The following is a 27,244-nucleotide window of genomic DNA, read 5'->3' on the forward strand; positions in this document are numbered from 1 at the left end:
AGAGAGAAATTTTGACTAAAATTCCCTTATGAAATTTAAAAGTAGTTTTCAAAAAAATGAGTTGACAAAACACCACAAACAGCAAAGCCACTGTTTAAGGACGCAGAGCTTGTCCGTGAACGTCACATAAATGGAGAATGCGCGCACACACACAGACACACACACGCTTACGTAAATAGAAAGCATTTCTTTATCAACAATTTTACTCAAGCAATAAGCAACTACACTCACAGGCATTCTTAAAAGACAAGACATGACAAAAGATTTAGGGAGAGATAATATACCAACGTCATACATATCACAGCGAGGCCATGTTGAAGCTCAAAACGTTTTCCCCCCTGAGTAAGAAAGCTTGCTCTTTCTCTCCCTCTCTTTCCCTGTCTCTGTCTCTCTTGATTGTTTTTTTTCTCGGTGGTTCTCGGGATGAAATCAAAGCGAGAGTTCGCAATAGCTCAGATGGCTGAACTCCATTCAGCGCGTTCCCAGGAAAAACATGAGTATGACATTGACAAGCAGGAGGACTACAATCACGGCAAAAACGACTACAGTTTGCACATCCAGGGTCATGGTGCAATGCAGAACACTGTAGTGTTCCAGGTGGGGGGCCGGCAGATTGGGAGATGTCAGTCTCTGCTCTGTCAGACTGTCCATACAGCCACCATGCTAGAAAGAAGAGGAGGAAGTCGGGTGGTTAGGGAAGGGCTGGGTTTGGCGCCCGAGTTTGGTATGGGGGGAGGGGATGGGGACAGAGGAGCTTGCTTCCCCCCTTCTCAGGATTGAGCTGATCTTTCTTCCCTAGCTGAGAAATCTTAGCTTGCGCTGCAGTCTGCAGAGTCCAGCATTCTCTCTCGGGCGCCACGGAAAAGGCAAAATCCTGGCTTTCAAAGGGAAAGGCGGGAGGAACCAGTGCGAGGTTCTCCGGCGCCTGCTCAGTCTGTCTGTCCCGGAGTGCGTCCGTCCGCTTGCCTGGCTACCGGTCAGTCTCGGTCTCCCCTACTCCCGCTAGTTCGCTCGCTTTCCTCCGCTGGCTCTCTCGCTCTTTCCACGGGGGGCTCCCGGCTGGCAACCACTCGTCAGAGCCCTACTCGCTGGCTCTCAGCCTCTCCTCTCCCCACCCCCAAGCCCGGAGGCTGCGTTTTTAATCAACCAGCCACTGCAGACGCCTGCGTGAGGCGCAGCCCGAGCTGCTGACAGGCCCGCCAGCCAATAGCAGGTGCCGCAGCGGCGCGTTAACTCGCAGAGGGGCGGGACTTGAGCTGGCGTCTAGCCGCGGCAGCCAATCGGAGACCCCGAGACTCCCTGAGCAGGCTAGCTCTATCCTGTCTAGTGGGAGTCACAGGCCTCCAAATCTGGCGTGGGGGTGGGGAACTAGTTGGGGGCGGATTAAGGGTCTGTGAGGAGGGAGGGAGGAGAGGAGGGAAATGACTGGGAAAGAAGGAGGAAGCAGACAGAAGGCGGCGGAGAGGCGTGGCAGGAAGGCAAGGAGGGGGGACGGAACAAGGGGAAGACCACGGGAAGCAGGGGAAAAAGAGAAGGGATGATAGGAGGGAGAAAGGATAGGGAATAAGATAAAGAAAGAGAAGAGTGGGGGAAAGGAAGGAAAAAAGGATGGGGAGGAGGGAAAAGGAATGGAAAAAAAGGGATAGGTAGGTGGGGAGGAAGCATGCCCTTGGCAGCCACTTTGTTTGGAGCCTGGGCCAAGGAGGAAGCAAAGGTGCCTTTGGTCACTGCCTAAGTATTTATAGGCAACTTACAATTAGCTATACAAAATCAACAAACCAGTGCTGTGGACAGAACCACAAGGACACACTACAAATTATCCAAAATCCAATTCTATGTCCCTCCAATGGCAAATCAGGTTTTCTTTCATACTGGTTTCTCTATAACAGCTTGCACTCTTCCAGCATGCTGAGCACTACGAAGAGAAGCCAGCTTTGCAGTGGAAATGCCTCTACAAAAATTGTAATCACTGCCCCTGTGTTTGTGATGCTGTATCTAGAATTAGGAAAAAAGCCCTGGACTAGAGACCAGAAGGTTTCAGATTTACTCCCAGCCCCACCTCAAGCTTGCTGTATTACTTTTGGACAATTTCTTTCCCCTCTCTGGGCCTCCATCTCCCTTCTGTCACATGAGGACTTAGACCTGAGAATTCAGTGAAACCTCTGAACGCTTATCTCAGAAAAATACATACAATTTCAGCAAGCTCCTGGGCCATCAAAAACCCAGGACTCCCTTAAACAGAAGATCTCCAAGGGCCATTCTTACTCTTACATTCTAGGACTGGAAAAGTGAACAGAGAGATATTGATGGAGAGGAGCAAGAAACTAGCTTAGCTTGGTATAGAACAAATTAAGTTCTGGGACTCCTAGCATACTAGAGACTTTAAGAGGAATGAGAATTGCTTTCTATTGTCTAGAAATCTTTGAGGCTAGGACAGTCACCCATCTTAACTAGACTGGAAATTCTGAATGAATGCAGGTCATAAACAAAATGGCCCCTGGCCCTACAAGATAGAATAAAACCCCAAAGAAGTCCCCATTTCAAAAGTTTAGGCTCAAAACACCACCTATGAATGATCATGCCAAAACAAGCAACACAAAACCCTGAATCAGATCAAGCTTCTAGATCCAACTCTCAATGTATAGAACACACAGAGGACAGACAAACATGTTAAACTGGCAATAGAGACTGTGAAAAACTACAAGATCAACAACCCAGTTCTTTAATAAATAAATAGGAAAAAAAAGAAAGATTGATTCAGGCAGAACTTGTGCAGGCGCACGCACACACACACATTTGTGACATTTATGAAACAACTGGGAATTTGAACAGAATATTTGATGATGTTAAGCAATCACTATTAGTTGTTTAGATGTGATAATCATATTGTGGCTAAGTTTAACAAAATGGGGGAAAAGGGGTAAATCGTTGTGACCTTGGATTTGGCAATGGTTTCTTAGATATGACATAAAAAGCACAAGCACCAAAAGGAAAAAAAATAAAGTGGACTTTATCAACATTAAAAAACCTTTGTGCTTCAAAGGACACTATCAAGAGTATAAAAAGAGAACCCACAATGGAACAAAATAGTTGCAAATACATATCTGACAAGGGACTTGTATTTAAAATATTATAAAGAGTTCTTACACCTCAATTATAAAAAGAAAAATTACCCAATTAAAAATTGGCAAAGGATCTGAATAACTTTTCTTCAAAGAAATGGTCAATAAGCACATGAAAAGATGCTCAACATATTAGCCATCAGGAAAATGCAAATCAAATGCAAGAAATGCAAATGAAAGATATTTACTGCAGCATTATTTGTTATGAGATACCACTTTACACCCACTAGCATGGCTATAATAAAAAAGCTAGATAATAACAAGTGTTGGGGAGGATGTGGAAAAATTGGAACCTTCATTAACACTGCTGGTGGAAATGTAAAATGATGACAACAGCCTGGCAGTTCCTGAAAAAGTTAAACATAGAGTTACCACTTGACCCAACACTTCCACTCCTAGGTATATACCTAAGTGAAATGAAAACATGTCCACACAAAAACTTGTATACAAACATTCATAACAACATTGTTCACAATAGCCAAAAAATGGAAACATCTCAAAAGTCTATCAACTGGTGAATGGATAAACACAATGTGCTATATCCATACAATAGAATATTATTCAGCCATAAAAAGGAATGAAGTACTGTTACATGCTACAACATAAATGAACTTTGAAAATATTATGCTAAATGAAAGAAGGCAGACACAAAAGGCTTTTGTATAATTCCATTTATATGAGCTGTCCATATAGTTAGAGAAAATGCTCTTTAATGAATTTTTTGTTTGAGTTATACATAAATATAATGTAAAATGTGTTTCTTATAACAGATAGTGATTCAAAATAGTTTTAAAGCCCCTCTTCTAGATTATATTGAGACAGATACTGGTGATCAGGACAGTATCATAATGTAAGCAACTAGAATCTTTCTCCTTGCAATTGAAAGTACAATCTTATCCTGTCTCTACTTCACTGTCTATTGACCCTTCAACCTACTGCAGCCTGGCTTTCACCTCATTATCCCATAGGAAACTGAAACTTCTTGTGAATATAAACAAATGACCGACTTGTTGCTAAATGTCATGGCCAATTTTCCATTTTTATTTTCCCTGACTTCTCTCCCACTTGACTCCATTGATGCCTTCTTCCTTCCTAAAATGCTTCCTTTGCCTAGAGGACAGCATCCACATGACCTGTCTAGTTATACTGTCTTTACTTCCTGCCTGGGTTCTTCTTCACCCAATTATTAAGGCCATGATTTCTCGGGGTTCTTCTAATTTCAGTCCCCTTTTTTACTCATTCCACAGCTGCAATGAATGGTGGATCTAGGTTTGGATCAAGGTTTGAACTACCACCTACATTACACACTGATGCACCTCCTTTCAACAAAGTTACTGGACACCAGTGTGGAACAAAACAGACATAGGCCCTTGCCTGCATGGAGCTTACAACTCTCTGCTGATGACCCCCGAGTAGTTTTCCTGAACTCTAGAGGTGTATCTCCAAATGCCTTCTGGATATCTCTTCCTGACTATCACACAAGAACCTCAAACTTAGTAAGTCCCAAACTGAAGTCATCTTCTCCCTCCCCTGCCAGCTTCCTGCTTCCCTTGAGTTCTCTGTCACTTAGGAGTGTCACACACAGAACTAGCCAAAAACTACGGAAGTATCCGTAAGTCTTGCCTCTCCCTCATCTTGCTGCTAGCCAACGAGTCTCCAAGTGCTGGTGATTCTCTTCTTCCTTAATTTCTCTCTCATATGTCCCTGCTCTCTCTCCCTGCTGTCAGTACCTTTAATCAGTTCCTCTTCATCTCTGATCTATTACCATTCATTACTAGGTCTCTTCTGCTGCTCTCTCTCCCCAATTCAGCCTCTACTCTCCTGCCCAAATTCTCTCTCTCAAAAGCGGTTCTGCTCTTATCAGTCCTATGGCGGATACTATAGATTGGTTCCTCAGGAACCATGCCACCCTCCTTCTAGCCTGCCTTCCTATATTGCTGAAAACCTAAAAACCAAAACAACTACAACCACCACCTGTCATTTCTCAGACTCCTTTGCATCCAGTGTTCTAGGCATGATTTATTTCTGCCAATCATATGCACATGCAAAAATATTTGGAAGGAAGTGATAATGCAGAAGCCGTATTCCTGCAGCTTCTGCTGGCAAGCACAATGGTGGAGGTTTTAGGGTTTTCTGCAGCCATGTTACTTTTCCATAGGCCCCAGTGTGTGGTCACTGGCTTTGTGCACTTGGGGAAGCAGAGAATGGGACTTTTTTTTTTTTGCCACTGAGGATCTGGAAGGCATGATGATACTCTAGTCAATAGTTAAGGCAGTGGTAGATTACTGATTTCTAGATCACAGATAAGGTGGACTGTTCCCAAAGCCCCGATGCCTCACCTTCCTGCTTATAGCAGAGAAAATAGCTCCCTTGTTATTGTTCTGGGAGTCATTCCTGGAGGCTCAGCCTAAGGCTTGCCTCTCCAGCCCTTCTACCAATTTTGGAAGCACCTGATATTCTGTATTAAAACTCTTTCTGCTGAAAATGACTAGAGTGATTTAATTTCTGCAGCTGAACTCTGACTTACATAACTCCTCTGCTCAAAGGCCTTCCATGGCTCTTCACTGCTTTTAAATCACATTCTGTGGCATGGCATACAATGCCTTGCCAATCTGGTATCCTTTGGCCTTTCTAACCTCAGCTCTCACCAATGCCCTCTCATTCTCTACCTAAACAGAACCTACTGTAGTTCTCATAACCCACTAGATTCTCTTCCCTCAGGCCCTATGTACTATTGTTATCCTTCCCCAGCCCCCACCTCAAAGCTCAGCTCAGGTGCCACCTCCTCCAGAAGGCTTTCCCTGATGCTCTCCCCTCAAAAACATGCTGGACCATAAACATAGGACCCTGTGTTTACCCCCTTGGAGCACTTATTAAACTGTATTACAATACAGTTTACAATACTTTTCTTTTCTTGTTTGTATCCTGCACTAGACTATAGAGCTAAGAGGGTAGAAATCATGCCTGTCTTGTTCACTGCTTTATCCCCCATGCCCAGAACAGTGCCTGACACTTAGCAGGTGCTTCATAAACATCTGTTGAATACATGAGTGTCTGCTTCATCTACTTGTTTCCACTCAGAGAATCATATCTTCCAGCCACAGAAGGCAAGACTTGATAAGACCTCAAAGAAAATCTAGTCTAAACCCTCATGTTCCTCAGTTAGGAAACTGAGACCCAGGTAATGTAAGCAATCTGCCCAAGATTACACAGCTAATTGCTGGCAGAGCGGAAATCAAAATTCTTGTCTCTTGTCTAAAAAGTACTTCTGAGAAATTTCAGACTTTGGAACATGACATTTGATCCCAGCCCCGTCCATATGTGGTCATCCTTCTGACTGAGATGACCATTCAACTCTGCTCACAATTAAATTCAAAAATATTAGATGAGTCCCCCACATTTAACAGCAGTATCCCCACCCCAGACCCAGCCCTTCTGCTGACAAATATCAAGGAATCAGAGAATCTCTTGGTATAGCCCAATTCCATCCTTCAATCTCTTCTGCAACATCCCCACCAAGTAGTTATGGAGTCTCAGCTCCAACACCCACAACGATCGGGAGGTTCCTCTCTCTTGAGACAGCCTATTCATCTTTGGGACAATCTCAGCTGGTAGAAAGTTATTCCATCTCTTTGAGCCAGATGTTATCACCACTTCTATCACAGCCACTCCATGAGATGGTCTGGGATATAACTGCTCCTAAATTCACACTGAAATTACTATAAGCACCCAGTATATTTCTCAGGACCCAAAGGACACTCATTAGATAATAATAATAGTAGTTAACACTTACAAAATGCTTACTCTTTGCCAGGTATTGTTTTAAGCCCTTTACATGCATTAACTCTTTTACTCCTCACAAGAACCCTGAGGTAGATACTATTACCCTTATTTTACAGATGAGGAAACTGAGGCACAGTGGTTAAATAACTTTCCCAAGGTCATATGGCTAGTCAGTGGTAGAGTCCAGATGCACACTCAAACAGTCTGGCTCCAGAGCATACGCTCTTAAACACTGTGCTATATAAATGCCACTAGGTGACACATGTCCCATCTTCCAATAGCATCTGACATGATGTCTCCTGGGTCGCAGGAATAAACTATTTCAATGTCCTGACCTGAGTCCCAGTGGCCTACCTCCAAGGTGCAAGATGCCTAAGTCTTAAATCTTTGCCTTCTCTCAGGGAAAAGCCAATGCCTCGTTGTCCTTTGCCTTTGATGGTTCAAACAACTCCCAAAGTCCTACTTCTGCCAGGAAACACACCCATGGGAAGTTCCGCATTTTTTCCTGACCCTCACTGCTACTCACTTATTTGTCATCCAATCCCCACCCCAGTCACCTGATAATCCCTGTTGCTTGCCACAGGCAGTCTAAAGATATTGAAACCTGTCTGTTCATTGTCTTGGCTACCGATGTGACTAGATGCTCTTGCACATGCATGCATATCAGCTCTATTTAAGAGAGTCAGTTCCCTGAGGACAAGACCTCCTGGTTAGTTCAATTATTCAGCACAGAGATCATTACTCCTCCAAAATCAGTTAAATTCAGTAAGCACTTACTCTGACAGCTAAGGGGCACAGAGAGGCTCTCAGGAAGCTTACAGTCTAGTGGAGGAGATAGTAACAAAAACACATAATTTCAATGTCATGCAGTAAAGTGTCCCGAGTACAATCAGATAATGAATAAAGTTGTTGATGATTATAGAACAAATCATAGAATTTCATATTCAAAATGGGGAAAAAAATGTCCTTTCCTCCCCACCTTCCTACGAAGAAATCCTTTCTACATTATATGTGATGGGTAGGGGGAGTAGGAGGGGGAGGAGGAAACACCTACTTTGGGTATGCATGATGCTAGGCCTTTCAACATATCATTTTATTTAATCCTCCCCACAAGGCTGAAAATAAGGAATTGCTATTGCTATTTTAAAGAGTAAGAAATTAAGGTTCAGAATGTATACATCATTTGCCCATAGCCATACAGGTAGGATGTAGCAGTAGCAGGATTTAAACCGAGATCTGTTTCCAAAGCTTACCATTTTTCTCTACTATCCTTGATGAGTTTTGTCCAGCAGCTGCTGGAATATTTTCAGTAACAGGAAGCTCACTCTGAAGCTTCCAAAGCCATTATTCATTTTGAGCTGAAATTCACTATTCTATGGTTTCTGCCCATCTGTTAAGAGTGCTATTCTCTGGGAAATGCAAAAAAAGCCAAGTCCTTCTAAGCAATTTGTATTCTTAAGTATTTGAAGACATTTATCATGGGTTCAAACTCTGTTTCCTTCTGAACACTCTCTCTCTTTCTCTACACACACTTATACAAACACACACACACACACTTGTTTTCCAAGATAAATATGACCAAGTTCTTCCATTTGTGACGTGGTTTGCAGTCCCCTCCCCAGGCTGGTTACTCGTCAGTTTGTCCATATCCCTCAGAACACATACCCAGGTAGGAGTGACAATAGGGAGTAGAGTGGGATTGTCCCCTCCCTTATTCTGAACAGTGAACCTTATGCTGAACTACCTGTGAGCTCACATTCACCTAAAATGGCTGATGCTCCCATGTGCTCCTTTTTCCCCACAATGCCTTGAGAAGCTCATGGCAAAGTGAAAGAGCAGTGGATGAGAAGTTAAAACTTTCAGATATAAGCCCAGCCTCTGTTTCTTGGTAGCTGTGTGACCTCAAGCAAGTCTCTTAACTTCCTTAAAACTCAAAAAGCTATGACTTGTTTTTAGCTGTAGCTTAAAATAAAGCATGGATTGTTTTAAATCTTAAACAGCCTTGCCAAAGGTGTTGACAAGGCATAGAGTTGGTCTCAAGTGGGGTACCCTTAGGAAAGGGTGATGGATGATTAACTTAAGTTAAAGAATAAAGTTGCATATAATTGTGTGGTTGCAGGGGATGGAATTTTATGAGGAAAATCAGACATAAGGTTAAAAATTTGGTTCTGCCTGAAGACTTTTCTCCTAGTTATCTACAAGTTTAGCTCTTTCATCTCTTCAAAAAGAGTCCTTCCTTGACCACTTTCTCTAAAACTGCACCACCCCATCACTATCTATCCCATTATTCTGCTTTTCCTTCTAGCCCTTATCACTACCTGAAATATTATATGATTATTTGTTTGTTGGTTTATTGTCTCCCTTTATAAACTATAAACGCCATGAAGGCAGAGACTGTTTTGTTTGCTGCTGTATCTCCAGCACCTAGAACAGTGCGTGGCATTCAATAAACATTATTTTGCCAGGCCTTTTTTCTTTCTTTCTTTTTTTTTTTTTTTTTTTGAGGAAGATTAGCCCTGAGCTAACTACTGCCAATCCTCCTTTGGCTGAGGAAGTCTGGCCCTGAGCTAACATCCATGCCCACCGTCCTCTACTCTATATGTGAGACGCCTGCCACAGCATGGCTTGCCAAGCAGTGCATAGGTCCACACCCGGGATCCGAACTCGTGAACCCTGGGTTGCCGAAGTGGAATGTGTGAACTTAACCATTGCAACACTGGACCAGTCCCCAATAAATATTTTTTAATGACTGAATAACTAAATGAATAAATGAATGAATGAATGAATGATGAGTGAATGTAGACCAAGGCCTAGCCCTGCTGACTCACAATATAGGATGTAGAGGAAATGTGTCATGGAAAATATTCTCTGATGCAGCCTATGAATACCAACCTTTGCCCCCCCCCCCCATTAGTCAGAACTCTTCCAAAAGGAACTAAAAGTTCCAGATAACAGGTTGAGAATTTCGGGCCCTTTTTGGTTTTTTTGTTTCCCATTGGCACAGACACCACTCTTAAACCACCACCCAGCGCTTTCCTCAAGAAACACTGCCTACACCGCCCTCCTGTGGCCAAAGACTGAATACATATCTGAATAAATATCTAGGAACAGCAGTTTCCTTCTGTTCCTTTGCATGGATCAATTTCAGGCCTATTTCTTTTTTGGGGGGGGAGGGGGAAGCAGCTTATTTCAGTTCTATTTCAAGCAATCTGGTGGGCCAGACAACCTGCCTCTCCTCAGGGTAGAAAGGATTGGTTGTAAAAGAACAGCAGGGGTCTAAAAGCCCCTTCAGAGGAAATACAATGCTTTCCTATCAGGCTCAGAATCAAATTTCTGGGGCAGTCAAACTCAATCATGCATAAATTCAAGTCTAGGATGGGCAGTGAACACTTCCTTCAGTATCAGGCCCAGTGTTCAGTTTTGGAGCCTAATCTCCTGAATAATTCCATTCTTGGGCCTCATGAATCATTCAACCAGCTACCCCCTCTAACTCCTGGGTCCAGGTTTATTGATTTGCAGGCTTCATTTAAACTGTACACAACTGGGAAGTCAGGATATTAAGCACTCATCATCAAATTAAGCACGGAGTTTTGCTCATAATAGGTGCTTGCCAAGAATTACATAGATAAGCTGGTAGATTGGTAGGTAGGTAGGCAGATGATAGGAATAAGTTGAGATGGCTATAGGAGAGAAGAAGGTTGGTTCAGCTGGGAATTTTGTAAGATGCTGGATTACGTGTAAGAGGGAGACTAAGGAATTGACTTAGGAATTGTATTTTCTAGAGAAGTCCAAGGTAGTCTAGCAACTAGCAATGAGGCTCTGAGTGAAGATGTAAAGAGAGGGTTGGATACCACCAAAGACTGGTAAAGAACAGATGTGTACAGGACAGAGGCTTGTACAGATTTGTGAGGGCCCAGCTGAAGCTCTCTGTGGACTGATAGGGAGATATCTCAAAGATACATTATGTACAAAAAATAAAGATGAAGATTAGTATGTAAAGTGTGTGGTAAAAAGAAGGGAAATAAGAAAATATTTTTGTATCTCCTAATATCTGCATAAGGAAAGTCTGGAAGGATACACTAAAAGCTAATAAAGCTGGTGACCTCTAATGGGAGAACCTGGGTAGATAGAGAACACTAACTATATACATTTTTATACTTTGATTTTTTTTAAGCATGTGAATATATTATCCATTGAAAAATTAAATTTAAAAAAGTTAAATATGTTGTATGATCTTAGTAAGTCAGTCTTCCTCTCCCTCCTTCTCTCTCTCTATCCTTCAATTAACTAATGTAGGAAAAGCCCTAGACTTAGAAGCAGTATACCTTGGGAGTTGAGAACTGAGACACTACAACCAGCTTGCTGAGGTTCAACCTTGGTTCTGCCAATTGCTGCTTGTGTGACCTTGAGCAAGTTACTTAATGTCTTTGAGCCTCACGTTTCTCATCTTTAAAATGGGAGAATGGTATAATGCCCTCTTTCTCATTCTGCCCTTCACTTTGAGCAAGCCCCAGACTCTCAGTACCCTAGTTTCCTCATCTACAAAACAGGGAGATTCATATGGTTGCTGGTGAGAGTTTGATGAGTGAATACACATAAAGCACTTAGAAAAACACCTGGCACATTGTAATGCTCAGTAAATGCTAACAATTACTATTATTTGAGGGTTTGAATACGATCTCTGCCCCTAACTTTAGGGAAATCATATACTCAGCCTCAGTTTCCTCATCTATAAATAGAAAAAACAAACAATAACTACCCAAGAGATGATGAGATAATGTATTCAAAGGTGCTCTATAGAGTGAAAAATTTGATTAGGATGTGAAGAATTGTTAAAATATGAAAAGGTGGAGGGATACTAAATGAAAATTCCATCTGTTCAAGGCTCCGCACTTTCATCTCCAGCATTCCAAATGAGGCCATATATAAGGGGCAAGTGGAAATGTTTAAAGGTCATGAGTCATTTGAGTATTAAATGTCAGGAGATGAGTCCTGCTTCCCACCTCTCTAAAATAGAGTGTCCAAAAGGGGCTGCACACCACTGGTTGCCACTCCATCCTGAGGTGCCAAGCGTTTCCATGTAACTGTTCCTATTTCTAGAAGGTGCTGAGGCTTAGTGATGCCCCTACTATCCTTAGCAGCTTCTCAGAAAGGAAAGCAAGTGGCGTCCAGCATCGAAGTCTCACTCCCCTGGCTCCACGCAACCAGTTTATAAAGTACAAAACAATTCGCTTAAGCAGAAGTACCAATTCTCCAAATCCCAGCAACTAGCCCTTACAGGTTCATTTTATGACATATAAAGCCCTTTCATCCCCATTACCTGGCTTGCATCTCACAACAGCCCAAAAAGGCTGGCAATGGGTGAGGAGTAATCATTCCCATTTTACAGAAAAGGAACACTTTGCTTCTCAGAAGGAAAGTGATGTACCCAAGCTCTCACCACTTCATTGGAGAACGGAAAGAAGAAAGGATTAAGAGCCAGAAGACCCAGTTCTGGGAAATGTACTTGAGAATCTATAAAGTCCTATACATTCGGGATTTTAAGAAACTGTCATGCCCGGGCCAGGCCTAGAACCTGAGTCTCTTGTCCTTAAGACAAGAACTCTTGCTGCACTGATGATGGAGAAGAGAACAGCAAATAAGGGCCAAGAGAAAATTAGCCCCCCAAGAATAACTGCAGCTTATATTTAAATAGAACTTCACAGATTGCTAAATACTGTGACCTTTTATTTCATTTCAACCTCATGGCAACCTTGTGAGGAAAGTGCTGCAGGAAATAGGAATCTAAAACTTGAACCACCCACACACATACTTCTTATTCCTCTTCCCTGCTGTATTTTTTCTCCTTAGAACTCAGAACTAACATACTATATGTTTTATTTAATCATTTGCTTAGCATGCATGTTCTCTACTAGAAAATTTATTCCACGAGGACAGGATTTTTGTCTGTTTTGTTCACTGTCCAGTGCCTAGAACAGTGCCTGGTACATAGCAGATACTTAATAAATATTATTGAATAAGCGAACGAATGAATGAGTGTGTGTGTGTATGGAGAGAGAGAGAGAGAATGAGCTTCCCATTTCAGCATATCCCCCACACCTCACTGCCTGGATAGTTCAGGGGCATCTTACCTGGGGCAAAGGGAACATTTACTGCAAATGTTTCTGCCCTTTCTGGGGTCAGCTCCAGGCATGATGGCTATAGCTAGCCTGGGGTTCACCTCCTTCATCAGCTCACTCATCCACTCCACAAATATTCACAGAGTGCCTGCTGTGTGCACAAATGGCACTCTGCCAGGCCTCATTGCCCTTTACATACCCAAATACATGTGTCTCGCACCCAAAGAGCTTCCCTGAGTTTTCACCTCTGGAATGTATAGTGGTGAAGGAAGAAGAAGCAAAGTCATTTGAGTTCTCAGCACGTGACCTGAGTGTCCCTCCCTCTTCCACAACTTACCTGGCAGTTTCCTCCACTGAAGAACTGTGCCTACCTCATAGGATTATTGGGATGATTAAATTAGACACACACGCAAAACACTTTTAACAGTTCCTGGCACAAAATAAATGCTGGCTTTGTAAATGTTAGCTGTTATTCTTAAGCCTTACTGCATTCATGATCTTATTACTGGTGCCCCTCACCTCTGGAATGAAGGAGGCCAGGCAAACATCCACTCCTGGCAAGCGGAGAGATTAATGCTCCAGGAGCTACTATGAAGTTACAGACCTATTTCTCATCCTGGCTCTGTTTGGAGATAGGTGTGTGGAGAAGATATTTCATCTCTCCTAGCCTTAGTTTCCCCAACCTTAAAGTACAAAAGTGTTGTGAGACTTACATGAATTCATGTTTGTGAAGGTGCATTGAAAATGCAAAATAACAAAGAAATGTGAGGGATTATTATTATACTAAGATAATAAAGGCTATAATTAATTGAGCCCTTGCTATGTGAAAGACACTGTACCAAGTGCTTTACATAGATTAAATTATTTCATCTTCACAATAGTACTAATTATTCTAGTTACTCCAGACCTGGTACTACTATTATTCCAGTTTCATAGATAAGGTGCGATGGTTAATTTTATGTATCAACCTGTCTGGGGCCACGGTGCCCAGATATTTGCCCAAACATTATTCTGTATATTTCTGTGAAGGTATTTTTTTGAATGAGATTAACATTTAAATCAGTAGACTTTGAGTATAGCACATGATACTCCATAATGTCAGTGAGCCTCATCTAATTGGTTGAACGTCTTAACAGAACAAAGGCTGATCTCCCCTGAGCAAGAAGGAATTCTGCCAGCAGACTGCCTTTGGACTCGGACTGAAACTTGTCCAAGCTTGTTGGCCTACCCTGCAGATTTTGGACTTGCACTTCCACAATCATGTGAGCCAATTCCTTAAAATCTCTCTCTCTCTCCACACACACACACACACACACGCACACAGACATACCCTGTTGATACTGTTTCTCTGGAGAACCCTGACTAATACATAAGGAAACTGAAGCATAGAATGGCTAAATCCCTTGCCCCAAATCACACAGCTAGTCAGTGGCAGAGCCAGAAACCTAGGGGTCATCTTCTTTGTTTACTACCTGATGTACACCTCTCTCAATCAATCCAGCAGCAATTCCCATTGATCCTATCTTCAAAATCAATGTTAAATCTGCCCTCCTCTTCCCAAGTCCACTGACTTTATTTTTGTAGCAGCATCTCAACTGGGCTTGCCATCTCCACTTTCACCCTCCTCAATTTATTCTTTATAGAGTCTGCAAAAGCCAACTTCTCAGCTCAAAAAGCAGACCCCATCATTTCACTGCTTCAAATGCTTCCTATTATACTTAAAATAAATAGCACTTGCCAATGCTCAGCACTGTAATGCACACTGTGAGCATGTTAACTCACTTCATCCTCACAATAATACTAGGGATAGTGCCATTATTATCCTGTTTTTCAGAGGGCATAACTGAGGCACAGAAAAGTTAGGTAACATGCTCAAGGTCACAAAACTAAGAAGTGGCAGAGTCAGAATTTGAATGTAGGCAGTCTTGTTCCAGAGTCTGTGCCATTAACCACTAAACCATACTGCCTTTGAGCTGATACACAACCTCCCTGGGCCTACAAGCTCCTTAGGCCTTTAAGGTCTTGTGTGAGCTGGTTCCTGCCTGACTCTGCCTTCCTATCATGCCACTTGCTTCTTCTCTCCCTGTGCTCCAATCATACTGGCCTTCTTTCTATCCCTCAAGCATACCAAACTATTTCAACCTCAAGGCCTTTGCACATGCTATTACTGCTGCCTCCTCCAAACTCCCCACAAACCTCACTGTCTCTTCATTTTTTGTTGTAATCCAAATGAGTTAGGATCTTTCCCCAAATTTCTACACAGCACTCAAATGTCACTTCCCTGGTATGCCAGGCAGGCCCTTTGACAAAATTTCTTCTCATGGCAATAGGACTTCTTAGAGCTAGTTGAATGCATTTATTTTCCCCTACTGCCTGGTTTCCATTACTGAACAGCTTAATCACTTGCAGAACTAGTCATGTTCTAACACACACATGCCAAAAACAGCACCACAAGAAAACCTCTCAAAGCAATGGGATCCTAAGAGGAAGCTCCTCTCATAATGTCGTGGGGCTCTTTGGAGGCCTTTCTCAGTCTCTTCTCAAGAAGAGAATTCAGGAAGCCTTAGGCTAGGGTGGGAGGGATTGTTCTTTGTGAATGAAATTCCTATTGGATCTCATAGCACTCACAGAAGAGGAAAGTTAGGTCTGGTCTTCTGAGGTCTAAATTAAGGGGAGTAGAATAGAGCATATTCTGCTGCCCAAGTGTGTATCCTGTCTGTCCTGATGTACACCTGAAATTTATATAATGTTATAAACCAATGTTACTGCAATAAAAAAATTATTTTTTTTAATTTTTAAAAAAGAATCCTATGTAGCCATACAAAAGGAGGCATTTCTGCATATACTGATATAGAATAATCTTCAAACGATATCGTTAGTTGAAAAAAAAGCAAGTGCAGAACTGTGGAATATGCTACTATCTGTATGAAGAAAAGAAAATATGTGTGTAAGTGTGTGTGCATACATAAGTAAATGCTTGTAAAGGCATAGAATATCTCCATACAAACACCTAAGAAACTGATTACAGTGGGTGCCTCTGGACCACGTGACTGAAGACCAAGGGAAGGAGGGAGATGTATGAAGACAATTTTTAACACATTCCCTTTCCTACTTTTTCAATTTTGTTCCATGTGCACGTATTATCTATTCAGGATAAGTAAACAGTTTTCTTATGTATCTATTACATGGGGAATGGAAATGTTGAGTTGCTATTAAATATTGACAGAAATTTATTTTTCAGATTAGCTAGAAAGGACTCTGAGAAATATAACATGATTAGTCAGTGATCATACACAAAGGAAGCTGTGGTTCTGAGCCAAGTGGGATGGGCTCTGGCTCTGAAGGAAATATAAATATAAGAACAATAAATTTTTATATAGCTTTTACTCTGTGCCAGGCACTGTTCAAGGTACTTTACACATATTCACTCATTTAATCCTCACAACAACACTATGAAATTGCTATGTACTACTATCTTCCCAACTTTAAAAATGAGGCTCCTGAAGGGTTAAGTGGGCTGCACAAGACCACACAGTCAATAAGTGGCCAGAGCAAGTATCTGAACACAGGGTATCTGGGCCCAGGGTCTGTGCTCCCAACCATTATACTGTGTTGCTGATACCAAGGCAGAGTGAAAAAAAGCTAGGGGATTCTGCCTGCTGTATCACTAGCACTTAGCAGTTTATAAGTAATCAATAAATACATTGGATAAATGGTAAAATGGATGAATGGATAAATGAATGTATGGATGGCTGACTAGATCGGTGAGTAGATGGGGGCGTGGATAGAGAGATTGGGAATGAATGGATGGATCATAGGTGGGTGGGTAGGTTGTGGAAAGAGTAAGGCTTTTGTAATCAGATAGATCTGAATTTGAAGTCTGATGCTGCCATTTATTTAACCCTGTGCAAGACCCTTAAACTCTCTATCCCTGTTTCCAAGCTGGACTATGAACTCTGGGAAGGAAGAGATATTTTTCTGTTTCATTCCCTGCTGTATCCCCAGTGGCTAGAAGAGTACATGGCACATAGTAGGTACTCAGCGAATATTTGTTGCATGAACTTATAAACTAACAAATGTTGATATTAAAACCTATTTTGTAGGGGCTAATGTGAGGACTGATTGAGATAACATTTAGCATAACTGGCACATAACAGGCAAGCTTCCCTTCCCTTGGCCCCTACTAAATTTACTTCATGAAGGTTGCAGAAGGCACATGTAACTGGGAATTGGGATGTGTGGATTCTTTTCTCAGTTACTGAGTAGCTGTGTGGTCTTGGGTCAAGCACTCACTCTCTCTGAGACTCAGTTTTCACAACCTATAAAGTGAGTGGTATTCAAACATTTTGTGTGGGAGGTAGGGGAAATGCAGGGCAAATAAAACCCTTTTCCAAAATCTTAAGCAACAACCCAACAGATAAAGCAAAACTCCAGGTGCTCTGGATGAATCAAAGGTGGGAGAACTCAAACTCTTGCCTGACCTTGCCCATGCCCTCCCCTTGAGGCACTGCCAGAGTAACCCTAGGGCTCTGAGGCAGGGGTCTGCAAACCTTTTCTGTGAAGGGCCAAATAGTAAATATTTTAGGCTTTGCAGGCCATATGTTCTCCATCACAACTACTCAACTCTGCCTTCGTATCAGGAAGGCAGAATGGGCATGGCTATGTTCCAACAGAACTCTATTTATGGGCACTGAAATTTGAATTTCATATAAATTTTCATTTAATTTCATATATGTATCACAAAATATTATTCTTTCAATTTTTTTCCAACCACTTAAAAGCATAAAAACTATTCTTAGCTAGTGGGTTGGATTTTCAGGCTGTAGTTTAGTGATCCCTGATCTAAGGAGTTGGGCTAAATTATCCCCAAGGTCATCCAGCTTGGACATTACAGCTGAGGCAGCCTGGAAGCAACATGAGCATTGTAGAGAGTAAAGCCTGAAGCTATACTGTTGCCATGGAAATTCTAGGAAGTAGATAGAGTGGCCTGGGTCTGCTCTAGGTTAGGAGACTACCTCAAAAAGGAGAGCTCTACTCCCACCCCTCACTTCCCCAGGCTGAACTACATTTTAAAATACTTGGTAGTTCATCTACTGTCAGAACTTTAACTGTCACCAATACTTCTCAATCCTCCTCTGAGCTCTGTAGGTCACCAACTGCCTATTGGATATCTCCCATATGAGGATGTCTAAGCATCTCAAACTCAACACTTACGCTGTACTTGTAGCTGTCCTCTTCACCCCGTCCCTAAATGCTGCTCCTCATTTTGCATTCCCTATCTCTGTGAAGGGTATCACCATCCACATGATCTCACAAGAAGACTCTGTCACTGGGAGGAAGCAAAGGAGGACTAGGGTATGTCAATTCTTGACTGATCCTTCACCAGATTGATGGCAACATTTTAATCACTGGCCACATCCATCAGGCTGTGGCTCACAGTCCAAAGCTGAGTTTAAGCCCTTAGATTCTGTGTTTCTACACTGGCAGACATACATAGGGATTAACTGTGACAATAACTGCAAGTTGTCTCCCAACAGCCCATTCTCACCTTCTTCCTTTGTATCAGAAACCTTGCCCCTGATTACTAGCTGTGCACATTGCCACTAAGTTTCCAAGTTTCCCTTGCAGCTGGGAACATCCATGTGACTCAGTTCTGACCAATATAAGTAGAAGTATTAAATAGGACTTCTAGGAAGGCTTCCTTAAAAAGAAAGGTCAAGTCCTTTTCTTCCTCTTTTGCCCTTCCTGCTGCCTAGAATGTGGATGTTAATAGATGTTCTAGAGCTTCAACATCCAACTTGGACCATGAAGCAACCTCAAGAATGAAAGCCAAATGTTAGAGATGGTAGGACAGAGAAGTCTCTAAAGACTTCCTGAAGCTGCAATACTGGCCCAGGTATGCCTATCTCCTGACTTCTTTTATGTGAAAGAATAAAACCTATGTGTTTTAAGCCAGTGTAAATAGATCTCTGTTATTCATAGGAGAATCAAATCAACTGTTAAACTAACCAGTTGGCCATTCCACCTTGCCTATGCAGAGATTTCCACCAACTCAAATGTGGTTTTTATAAAGGTCACACGAAATTTGGCATAGGATTTAGTCCATGGTTCCATATTCTTCTCCAAAGCAGTAGCACACCAAGAGTGGGGTAATAGGAATGGACAACCCATAGTGCAGGCAATGAAAGAGTATGCTATCTACAGAGAATTTTTTTAAAAGACTAATAGTCAGTATTGTTTATTATCACCATGCACCAGCAATTTTAAATAATGTTAGTAATAAAATACTCCCTGAAAAAATCTTTTGTTGGTCAAAGTTCTAAACAATTGTTGTTACTACTGAGTTTTAGTAATATATATAAAGTCTCAAATTAGCATATTTTATTATTTATCCTCTAATAACATTGTATTATACATGAAAGTTGTTTAAATCACTAATCATCAGGGAAATGCAAATCAAAACTACACTTAGATGTTATCTTACACCTGTTAGAATGGCTATAATCACCAAGACAAAACCCAACAAATGTTAGAAAGGTTGTGGAGAAAAGGGAACCCTCATCCACTGCTGGTGGGAATGGAAACTGGTACAGCCACTGTGGAAAATAGTATGGAGATTTCTCAAAAAACTAAAAATATAAATACCATATGACCCAGCTATCCCACTACTGGGTATTTACCCAAAGAACTTGAAATCAACAATTCAAAGAGACTTATGCACCCCTTTGTTCATTGCAGCATTATTCACAATAGCCAAGATGTGTAAGTGACCCAAGTGCCCTTCTACGGATGAATGCATAAAGAAGACATGGTATACATATATGTACATAATGGAATATTACTCAGCCATAAAAAAGACAAAATCGTCCCATTCACAACCACATAGATGGAACTTGAGGGCATTATATTAAGCGAAATAAGCCAGACATGGAAAGACAAACACCATATGATTTCGCTCATATGTGGAATATAAACAAACTTATGGACAAAGAGAACAAATTAGTGGCTACTGGTACTGGGGGAAGGGGAGTAGAGGGTGGACACAAGGGCTGAAGGGGAATACTTATATGGTATATGACAAATAATGTACAATTGAAATTTCACTACATTATAAGCTATTACGACCACAATAAAAAAAAAAGTTGTTTCAGAGAACTTCCAGTTATACAGTTGCCCCCCCCGACACACACATACAGACTTTACATGTTTCTTAGGTTCATTTCACTTTAAATGTTTAGAATCATTCAAGGTAGCTTTGGATGCATTTCATGTCTGCAGTCCCTCTTGTACTATATGTTCCAGCATTTAAGTAGTAGGTTCAAAGTAAACAGTGATAGCACAATGATTGTAAAGTCAAAGAAACAGAATATAAGTTACTTCAATTCTATAATTCTGTGTGACCAATTGGAGTTTCTATTTGTGCTTCAAATCTAAACCAGTGAAAACAATACAAACTGCAAGGTGTACTATTTTTGTTGAGTAAATGCACATTTTAGATCCTATATGAGATGTCACTGAATTAGAATATTTTTAAAATTGAAGTTTATTCTTTTTCATTGTTAATTATTTGGAAATTAAAAAACAAATCAAGAAAACAATTATCAGTAATTATTACTGAAAATAATTTTTTCATATAAAGGAGAGAGTATTAAATATGATACATTCCAGATATCACATAGTCTAAGTATACGACATTTCCAAAGTTCTAATAATACACTTAATCATCTCCAGAATCCCAGAAAGCAAGGGACTGGTTCACTGGTAATCCACATAGAACCAACCCTCAATTAGCCACACTAGAGGGTAGGAGCCCAAAGCAGATGATTTGATCATTGACTTAGATGTGAAATGCCCTTGCATGCATCCACCCACTGTGTGTTCATTCTAGCCTCACACTCAGCCATCTGAGAATCAGACGGGTGGTCAGAAAGGAGAAAGACAGACCATCCTCAAATGATGCTAAGTACAGCCCTTTCATACAGATTATTGTCACCCTGGTTCAAGCCACCATCACCTCTTACCTGGACTATTACAAGAGCCTCCTCACAGCTCTTTCCTTTGCCCCAATACAATCTATTCTCCTGTTAAAATTTAAGTCAGATTATATCCCTTATCTGTTCAAAACATTCCGAAAGCTATCCATCTCACTCAGATTAAATGTCCCCAGGACACTGGCCTCCTTGCTGTTCCTTAAACAAACCAATTGTGTTCTCTCTCTCTGGCTGTTTCTGCCTAGAACCCTCTTCTAAACAGCCACATAGAGCTTGTTCCTTTATTTCCTTCACATCTCTGCTCAAATGTCTTTTAATAAGGGAAGGACTGACTGATCTGTCTAATATATCATCCAACCTCCTATCTCTCTATATTCTCTTACCAGGTTTTATTTTTCTCCTTAGCTCTTAGCACTTCCTGACATATGCTATATTCATTTGTGTAACTGTTCAGTAACTCCCAGAAGGTAAGATCCATGAAAGTAGGGAATTTGTTTTTGTCCACTGCCATCTCCCCAGCACCTAGATCAGTGCCAACTCACAGTAATACTCTATATTTTTGTTGAATGAATTAAGGACCTCAATAGCGCGTAAGAGACAAGGTATTTTATCCCCATTTTATGGAGGAGAATACTGAGGATGAAAGGGGTTTGACAATTGGCAAGTGTTTTAGAGCTGAGAAGTGTAAAAGCCAGGCAGTTGAGGTCAGAATTGTGACTCTGAGGCCAGCGTTCTTCCCACTCTAGGTACACTGCCTAACCCTAGCACAAATAGGCATTGCAGGAAGAAGCTATGAATAAATATACTGAAGAATTTACCATTGAAAGTGAAGTCACAATTTTTCAACACTCTCTATCTACTGTGATTTTTTTTTCTTTTGAGGAAGATCTGAGCTAACATCTGCCGCCAACCCTCCTCTTTTTGCTGAGGAAGACTGGTCCTGAGCTAACATCCGTGCCTGTCTTCCTCTACTTTATATGTGGGACGCCTGCCACAGCATGGCTTGACAAGCAGTGCTAGGTCCGCACCCAGGATCCGAACTGGGGAACCCCAGGCCCCCAAAGCAGAACGTGCAAACTTAACCACTGCGCCACTGGGCCAGCACCTGACAGGCTCTATCTACTGAGATTTTATTCTGTAAAATCCTGACTGATGTTTTATGTTCAAGGACCTTCACTTACATGTGACATTTGCAGTCAGTTACAATAGTCAAATTCTCTGAAAAGAAAGCTCACTGTTATAAAAAGCTCAATCTGAATTTCAAGTGCTTGGCAAATGAAAGAACAAGGAGCAAAGACCTTTTGACTAGGGGCAATATAAAATGGTGGCTAGATATACACTCCCTATTTTTTCATAATGAGCCACTAATTAAATTTTATCCAACATTTACTTCTAGCAATCTGAGAATCTCAGACCTGGAAGGAATTTTGGTCATCATTAAAAGCCCCATTTAACAGGTGAGAAAACTAAGCCCCACAGCACTCCTATCAAACAGTAGCGGGGCCAAGACTAGAAGTTTTCTGCCTCCCAGGCTAGAATAAAGTTTACTATTCCTATCTCTTGAATTCTGGCAAATGGTTAAAGAAATGCTTTCATTTCATCCCATAATATTCACCATTTCGGCCCCCTAAAAAATTATGAGGTTGCCCCATCAATCAATCTTTAATTACACAGTCTCCACAAAGTGTCTGTTACTCTCTTTTCTCTCTCACATGCAATTGGCAAACTTCAAATTTCTCCATTAATTAAATCTATTGTCAACGCATGGCTCTGGACCCCTAACTACAATATATTTAGAAGGGAGGGAGGTCTTACCCAGACCCAGCTGCCAGAAATACCAGGACTGGCATGGATTTTTTTCAGGCAAGTTTTATGGCATTAGTTCATCCTGAAGGAAGTCCTTTCCCAAAATCATAACTCTATGTTCCTTTCTGCCTCTCTCAGCACCACTTGAACTGAAGATTACGTGGAGCAGGGGAGAGGGACAGTGAGAGAGAGTCGGGAGACTCCCATGCTAAACTCAGCTTTGCCTTCACGGAACTATATGGCCCTGGGCAAGTCTACCTCACTCTCTGGTTCTCAGCTTTAGGATGGACAACAAGGACTTGAAGGTCTTTTCCTGCTCTAACCTTTCCTGGTTCTACAAACGTTTGAAATAGTGTTGATGGGACCCCAGGGAAAGAGGGAGGTTTGGGAAGAAGAGTGTCTTGAAACCTTGGCATATAGGAATATAAACTGGATACCTTCAAGAACCACTAAAACAGACGTCTAAGGAAACCCTGAGGACGGAAAGAGGAAGCTTCTCTGAATATAGTCCTAGCCCATGCCAGATTCCCTCCTCTCTTACAGAATAGGAGCAAAAAAGGAGGTAAATATCAATTTTTGCCCAATCGCTTCAGCCACCTTTCCTTCAGCAATGAGTTGTGGGTGGCAGTGAAGCAGCGTGGGCTGGCACTACCATCAGTGCCTGCTGACACAACCTAACTGCCCTCCAAGACCCTCCTGCCCATGCTTCCCAGCTGAGGACAATGGCATGGTGGCCTCCCACCCCACAGAGTCCCTGACCAGACTTGAGCTACCTCTGGCTGAGTCAGAGAGGAATCAGGATGCAACCACCACTTCCTCCCAGCAAAGGAAGTCATTCCAAGGTCTCCAAGTGGAGAAGGGAGCACTATGGCATAAAATGAACTGTTGGAGGATAATACTAAACACACACACCAGCACACACTCCTTGGGTGGGGACTGGGGTTAAGGAAGAGCTCTCCTAACTGAATGGGGCCCAGACCCATTTCCAGGATGGGGGTTTCTGGAGTGCTCTCTCCTTGACAAGGCTCCAAATGCAGGCAGGATGACCCCAGACCAGGCAAGGAAGGGCTCCAGGGCTCCCCCAGGCAGCTTCCCTGAGAATGGTTCTCTGGTCCCCAAGTCCTAAGACTGGCCAGGGTGAGGGGCTACATCTAGCCTGTCTGGGGGACCATGCAGCTGTCCTAAACTGCTGCCTCCACAATCCCAGGCTTTGTGACTGCTCCCTCCCAGCAACCCTGTGCCGGCTTTGCCCCCCTCCTGTGAGCCTTACCGCTCCCAGGGAGCCCCTCTGGCAGCCTCCTTGCCTCTCTGGCCTTCCAAGCGACCCCCACTTCCATCCCACGCCAATCTAGGGGTGGGGGTAGGAATGCAGAGGGGGATGGGAGGGGGCTTTCTTCCGCAGGCGGCAAGCAAGAGCTCCTAAAATGGCCACAGCAAGCTCGCTGGTGTCTCAAGGACGGCGGGGAGGGCGGGCGGTGGGCAGAGGCTAGGGGCTCACTGCATGGCGGCTGGTGGAGGAGCTGGGGGTGGGGCTAGGGGACTGAGGCTCAAGCAGGGGAAGCCAGGGTTATGTGCACTCACCATTCCAGAGCCGCCCCTTATCCACTGCATGGTGCTCGCGAAGTCCTGTTTCTCCGAGGCCCGGTGGCTAGTGAGGATTGTCTCTCGGGCTGGCTGAGCTAGCTAGGCTGGCAGGGCTGGAGCTAGCTAAAGCCCCAGCGCCCCCTCCGCCTCCCCTCCTCCACAGCCCTACAGCCCAATCCCCTCCGCCCAGGACCTCGCCTTTAGTCAGGTTTTTTCATCCCAGCCTGCAGCCTTTGCCTTTCCACCCTGCAGCTCCAGGGGTGCTTGGCCCAGAGAGAGGCGTGGGAGGGGTGTCCCAACTGACTGCCTTTGTCCCCAGCCAAGGCTTGAGAACTGGGAGGTGGGGTGCCGGGAGAAGATGGGGGTGAATAACCTCCGCCCAGGAGAAGGCAGCTGCCACCTCTGCCTGCCTCCCTCTGCACTGGAGTTAGATGCTGTTTACTGTGGGGCTCCCGAATTGTGGCGAGTCAGCGAAAAGTCCTCTCCAAAGTTGCTGGAGGTGTTGGGCCAACCTCCGGAATAATAAGATCCTGCCCCATTGGAGCCATGCCAGCACTCTCAGGCCTCCCTCCCCCCAACCCCCTCTCTACATACTTTCCTGGGGTCTTCTCTCCTAGTGTGTACTCTCTTGGGGCTTTCATCCTCATTATTACTTTCACTTTTCAGAACAACCCTGCGGAGGCAGGCATTAGTATTTCCATTTTACAGATAAATGGAGGTTTAGAAGACAGAAAGGAATTATCTAAGGTCACATAGAAAAGATAAAACCTCCACTTTACCCTCTGCAGCTTTCCAACCTTCTTTTTGCCATCACTCTCACACACACACACCCTCATTTCAGGATTCTCCCGCACACTCTTAAGTTTATTAAAGGTAGCTTGTTGATGGATGAATTTTCCATTTGCTTATTTTGCTGAGAATGAATCAAAAGAACATCAGCAAAACAGGCAAACGGAGAAACCACCCACCTTTTCATGATGCCCCTAGTTCTGGGTAATGCAACCCAGGCTAGCACATTTGCATCTGCTGAGAGTTGAGGTTGTTGGTGACATTCACACCCATTATTATTCTATATAATCCTTGCAATAACCCTGTGAGGTAGACATGACAGAGTGTTAATTAGCCCCATTACAGACATGAACACTGAAGCCCAGAGATTGAAAGACAACTGCCCAAGGTAGCACAGGTAAACAAGACAAGAATCCAATGTTCCTGACCCACAGGGCAGATCAGGCAAGAATGAGATTACAAAAACAGAGGCTGCAGCTTCAGCAAGAAGGAATTAAAATATGACATCAGAAAGAAGTGCCTCAAGGTGACTGGTATGAAGACATCACTGGCATGCTACACACATAACTTTATTTTCCTCTACTTCCTAGCAAACTCTCCCTACTTCATCCAAGCCATTGTTTTGGCCAGACAGAGCTAGCCAAAGATCTAAGCAGCTGCCTTGATGAGCACCCAGTTCTGGGAGGTGTACAAACAGAAACTGAATGATCCTTTCGTAAGATATTCCTGAATCAAATGTGAGCTAAGCTGGGTGACTTTTCAACTTCCTCAAGTCTGAGAGTCCAATAATCAGAGATTCTACCATGGTTTCCTCACTTTCTCACCTCTGAGCCATCATTTACACTGAGGCTTTTGGATGCACCTCCCCTCTGCCAACCAGCCCATTCAGGCTGTCATGACTCTTTAATATCTCTTTAAGATCTGGCATTAGGCACACCGCCTCTAGGAAGCTTTCCCAGAATACTCCAGGCCCTGATTTTATCATCTTTCACCTAATTCCTTTAGCACTACTATTTAGCCTTCTCAACTGAAAAGGAACTTTTACTTACTGGTTGTTACAAGCTGAATTGTGTGCCCCAAATATTCGTATGTTGAAATCCAAACCCCCAATGCCTTAGAATGTCACTGTATTTGGAGATAGGGTATTTAAAGAGGTAATTAAGTTAAATTAAGGTCATTAAGGTAGACTCTAATCCAATATGTCTGGTGTCCTTACAAGAAGAGGAAATTTGGACACAGATGGGTATAGAGGGAAGACCATGTGAAAACAAAGGGAGAAAGCAGTCATCTACAAGCCAAAGAAACAGGCTTCAGAACAAATCATTTTGGTCTTGGACTTCTAGCCTTCAGAAATGTGAGAAAATAAATTTCTGTTGTTTAAGCCATTCGGTCTGTGGTACTTTGTTATGGCAGCCCTGGCAAACTTATACCCTAGTCACATGTACATTTTTCTATTTCTTGTTACTCAAATGGAATTATAAGTTCTTTTTTAAAGCAGGGACAATGGTATCTCCTACAACAGTGACTGGTACATAGGAGAGATCCAAGAAAAACTTGGATTTTTAAAAAATGATTTTATTGAGGTCATGTTGGCTTATAACATTGTGTAAATTTCAGGTGTACATTATTATATATCAGTTTCTGTATAGACTGGACTGTGTATACCACCTATAGTCTAATTTTTATCTGTCACCATACATGTGATCCCCTTTACACCTTTCAACTTCCCCTTACCCCCTTGCCTTCTGGGAACCACTAATCTGTTCTCCTTATCTGTGTGTGTGTTGGCTTATCTTCCACATATGAGTGAAATCATATGGTATTTGTGTTTCTCTGTCTGACTTATTTCAATTAGCATAATAACCTCAAGCTCCGTCCATGTTGTTGCAAATGGCACAATTCTGCCTGTTTTGTGGCTGAGTAGTATTCCATTGTATATATATACCACATCTTCTTTATCCATTCATCCATCGATGGGCATTTGGGTTGCTTCCACGTCTTGGCTATTGTGAATAATGCTGCAATGAACATAGGGGTGCATAAATCTTTT

The 27,244-nt window shown here is 42.5% G+C and overlaps 2 protein-coding genes across 12 annotated transcripts in view; both read right to left on the minus strand.

Moving 5' to 3' along the window:
- Positions 1-27,244, minus strand: part of ARHGEF9 (Cdc42 guanine nucleotide exchange factor 9) — a 332,248-nt gene that overhangs the window by 142,435 nt on the left and 162,569 nt on the right. For 2 of the 11 annotated variants that reach the window (XM_070501920.1, XM_014831380.3), the window contains exon 1: positions 289-428. The exons of 3 other annotated variants lie outside the window; for them this stretch is intronic. In XM_070501920.1, coding sequence (XP_070358021.1) covers positions 289-297 — 9 coding nt within the window. In that variant the 5' untranslated portion in view covers positions 298-428. Of the gene's footprint in view, positions 1-284; positions 429-24,402; positions 24,870-27,244 lie in introns of those variants that run through there. 6 more of the 11 variants (XM_070501919.1, XM_014831379.3, XM_014831378.3 and 3 more) reach the window with 5 other exon arrangements.
- Positions 472-651, minus strand: LOC139042642 (uncharacterized). The gene has a single exon (XM_070501921.1). It carries the CDS (start codon positions 649-651, stop codon positions 472-474), a length of 180 nt encoding a protein of 59 aa, XP_070358022.1.

Source organism: Equus asinus, chromosome X (assembly GCF_041296235.1).
Source record: "Equus asinus isolate D_3611 breed Donkey chromosome X, EquAss-T2T_v2, whole genome shotgun sequence".
Lineage (NCBI taxonomy): Eukaryota > Metazoa > Chordata > Mammalia > Perissodactyla > Equidae > Equus > Equus asinus.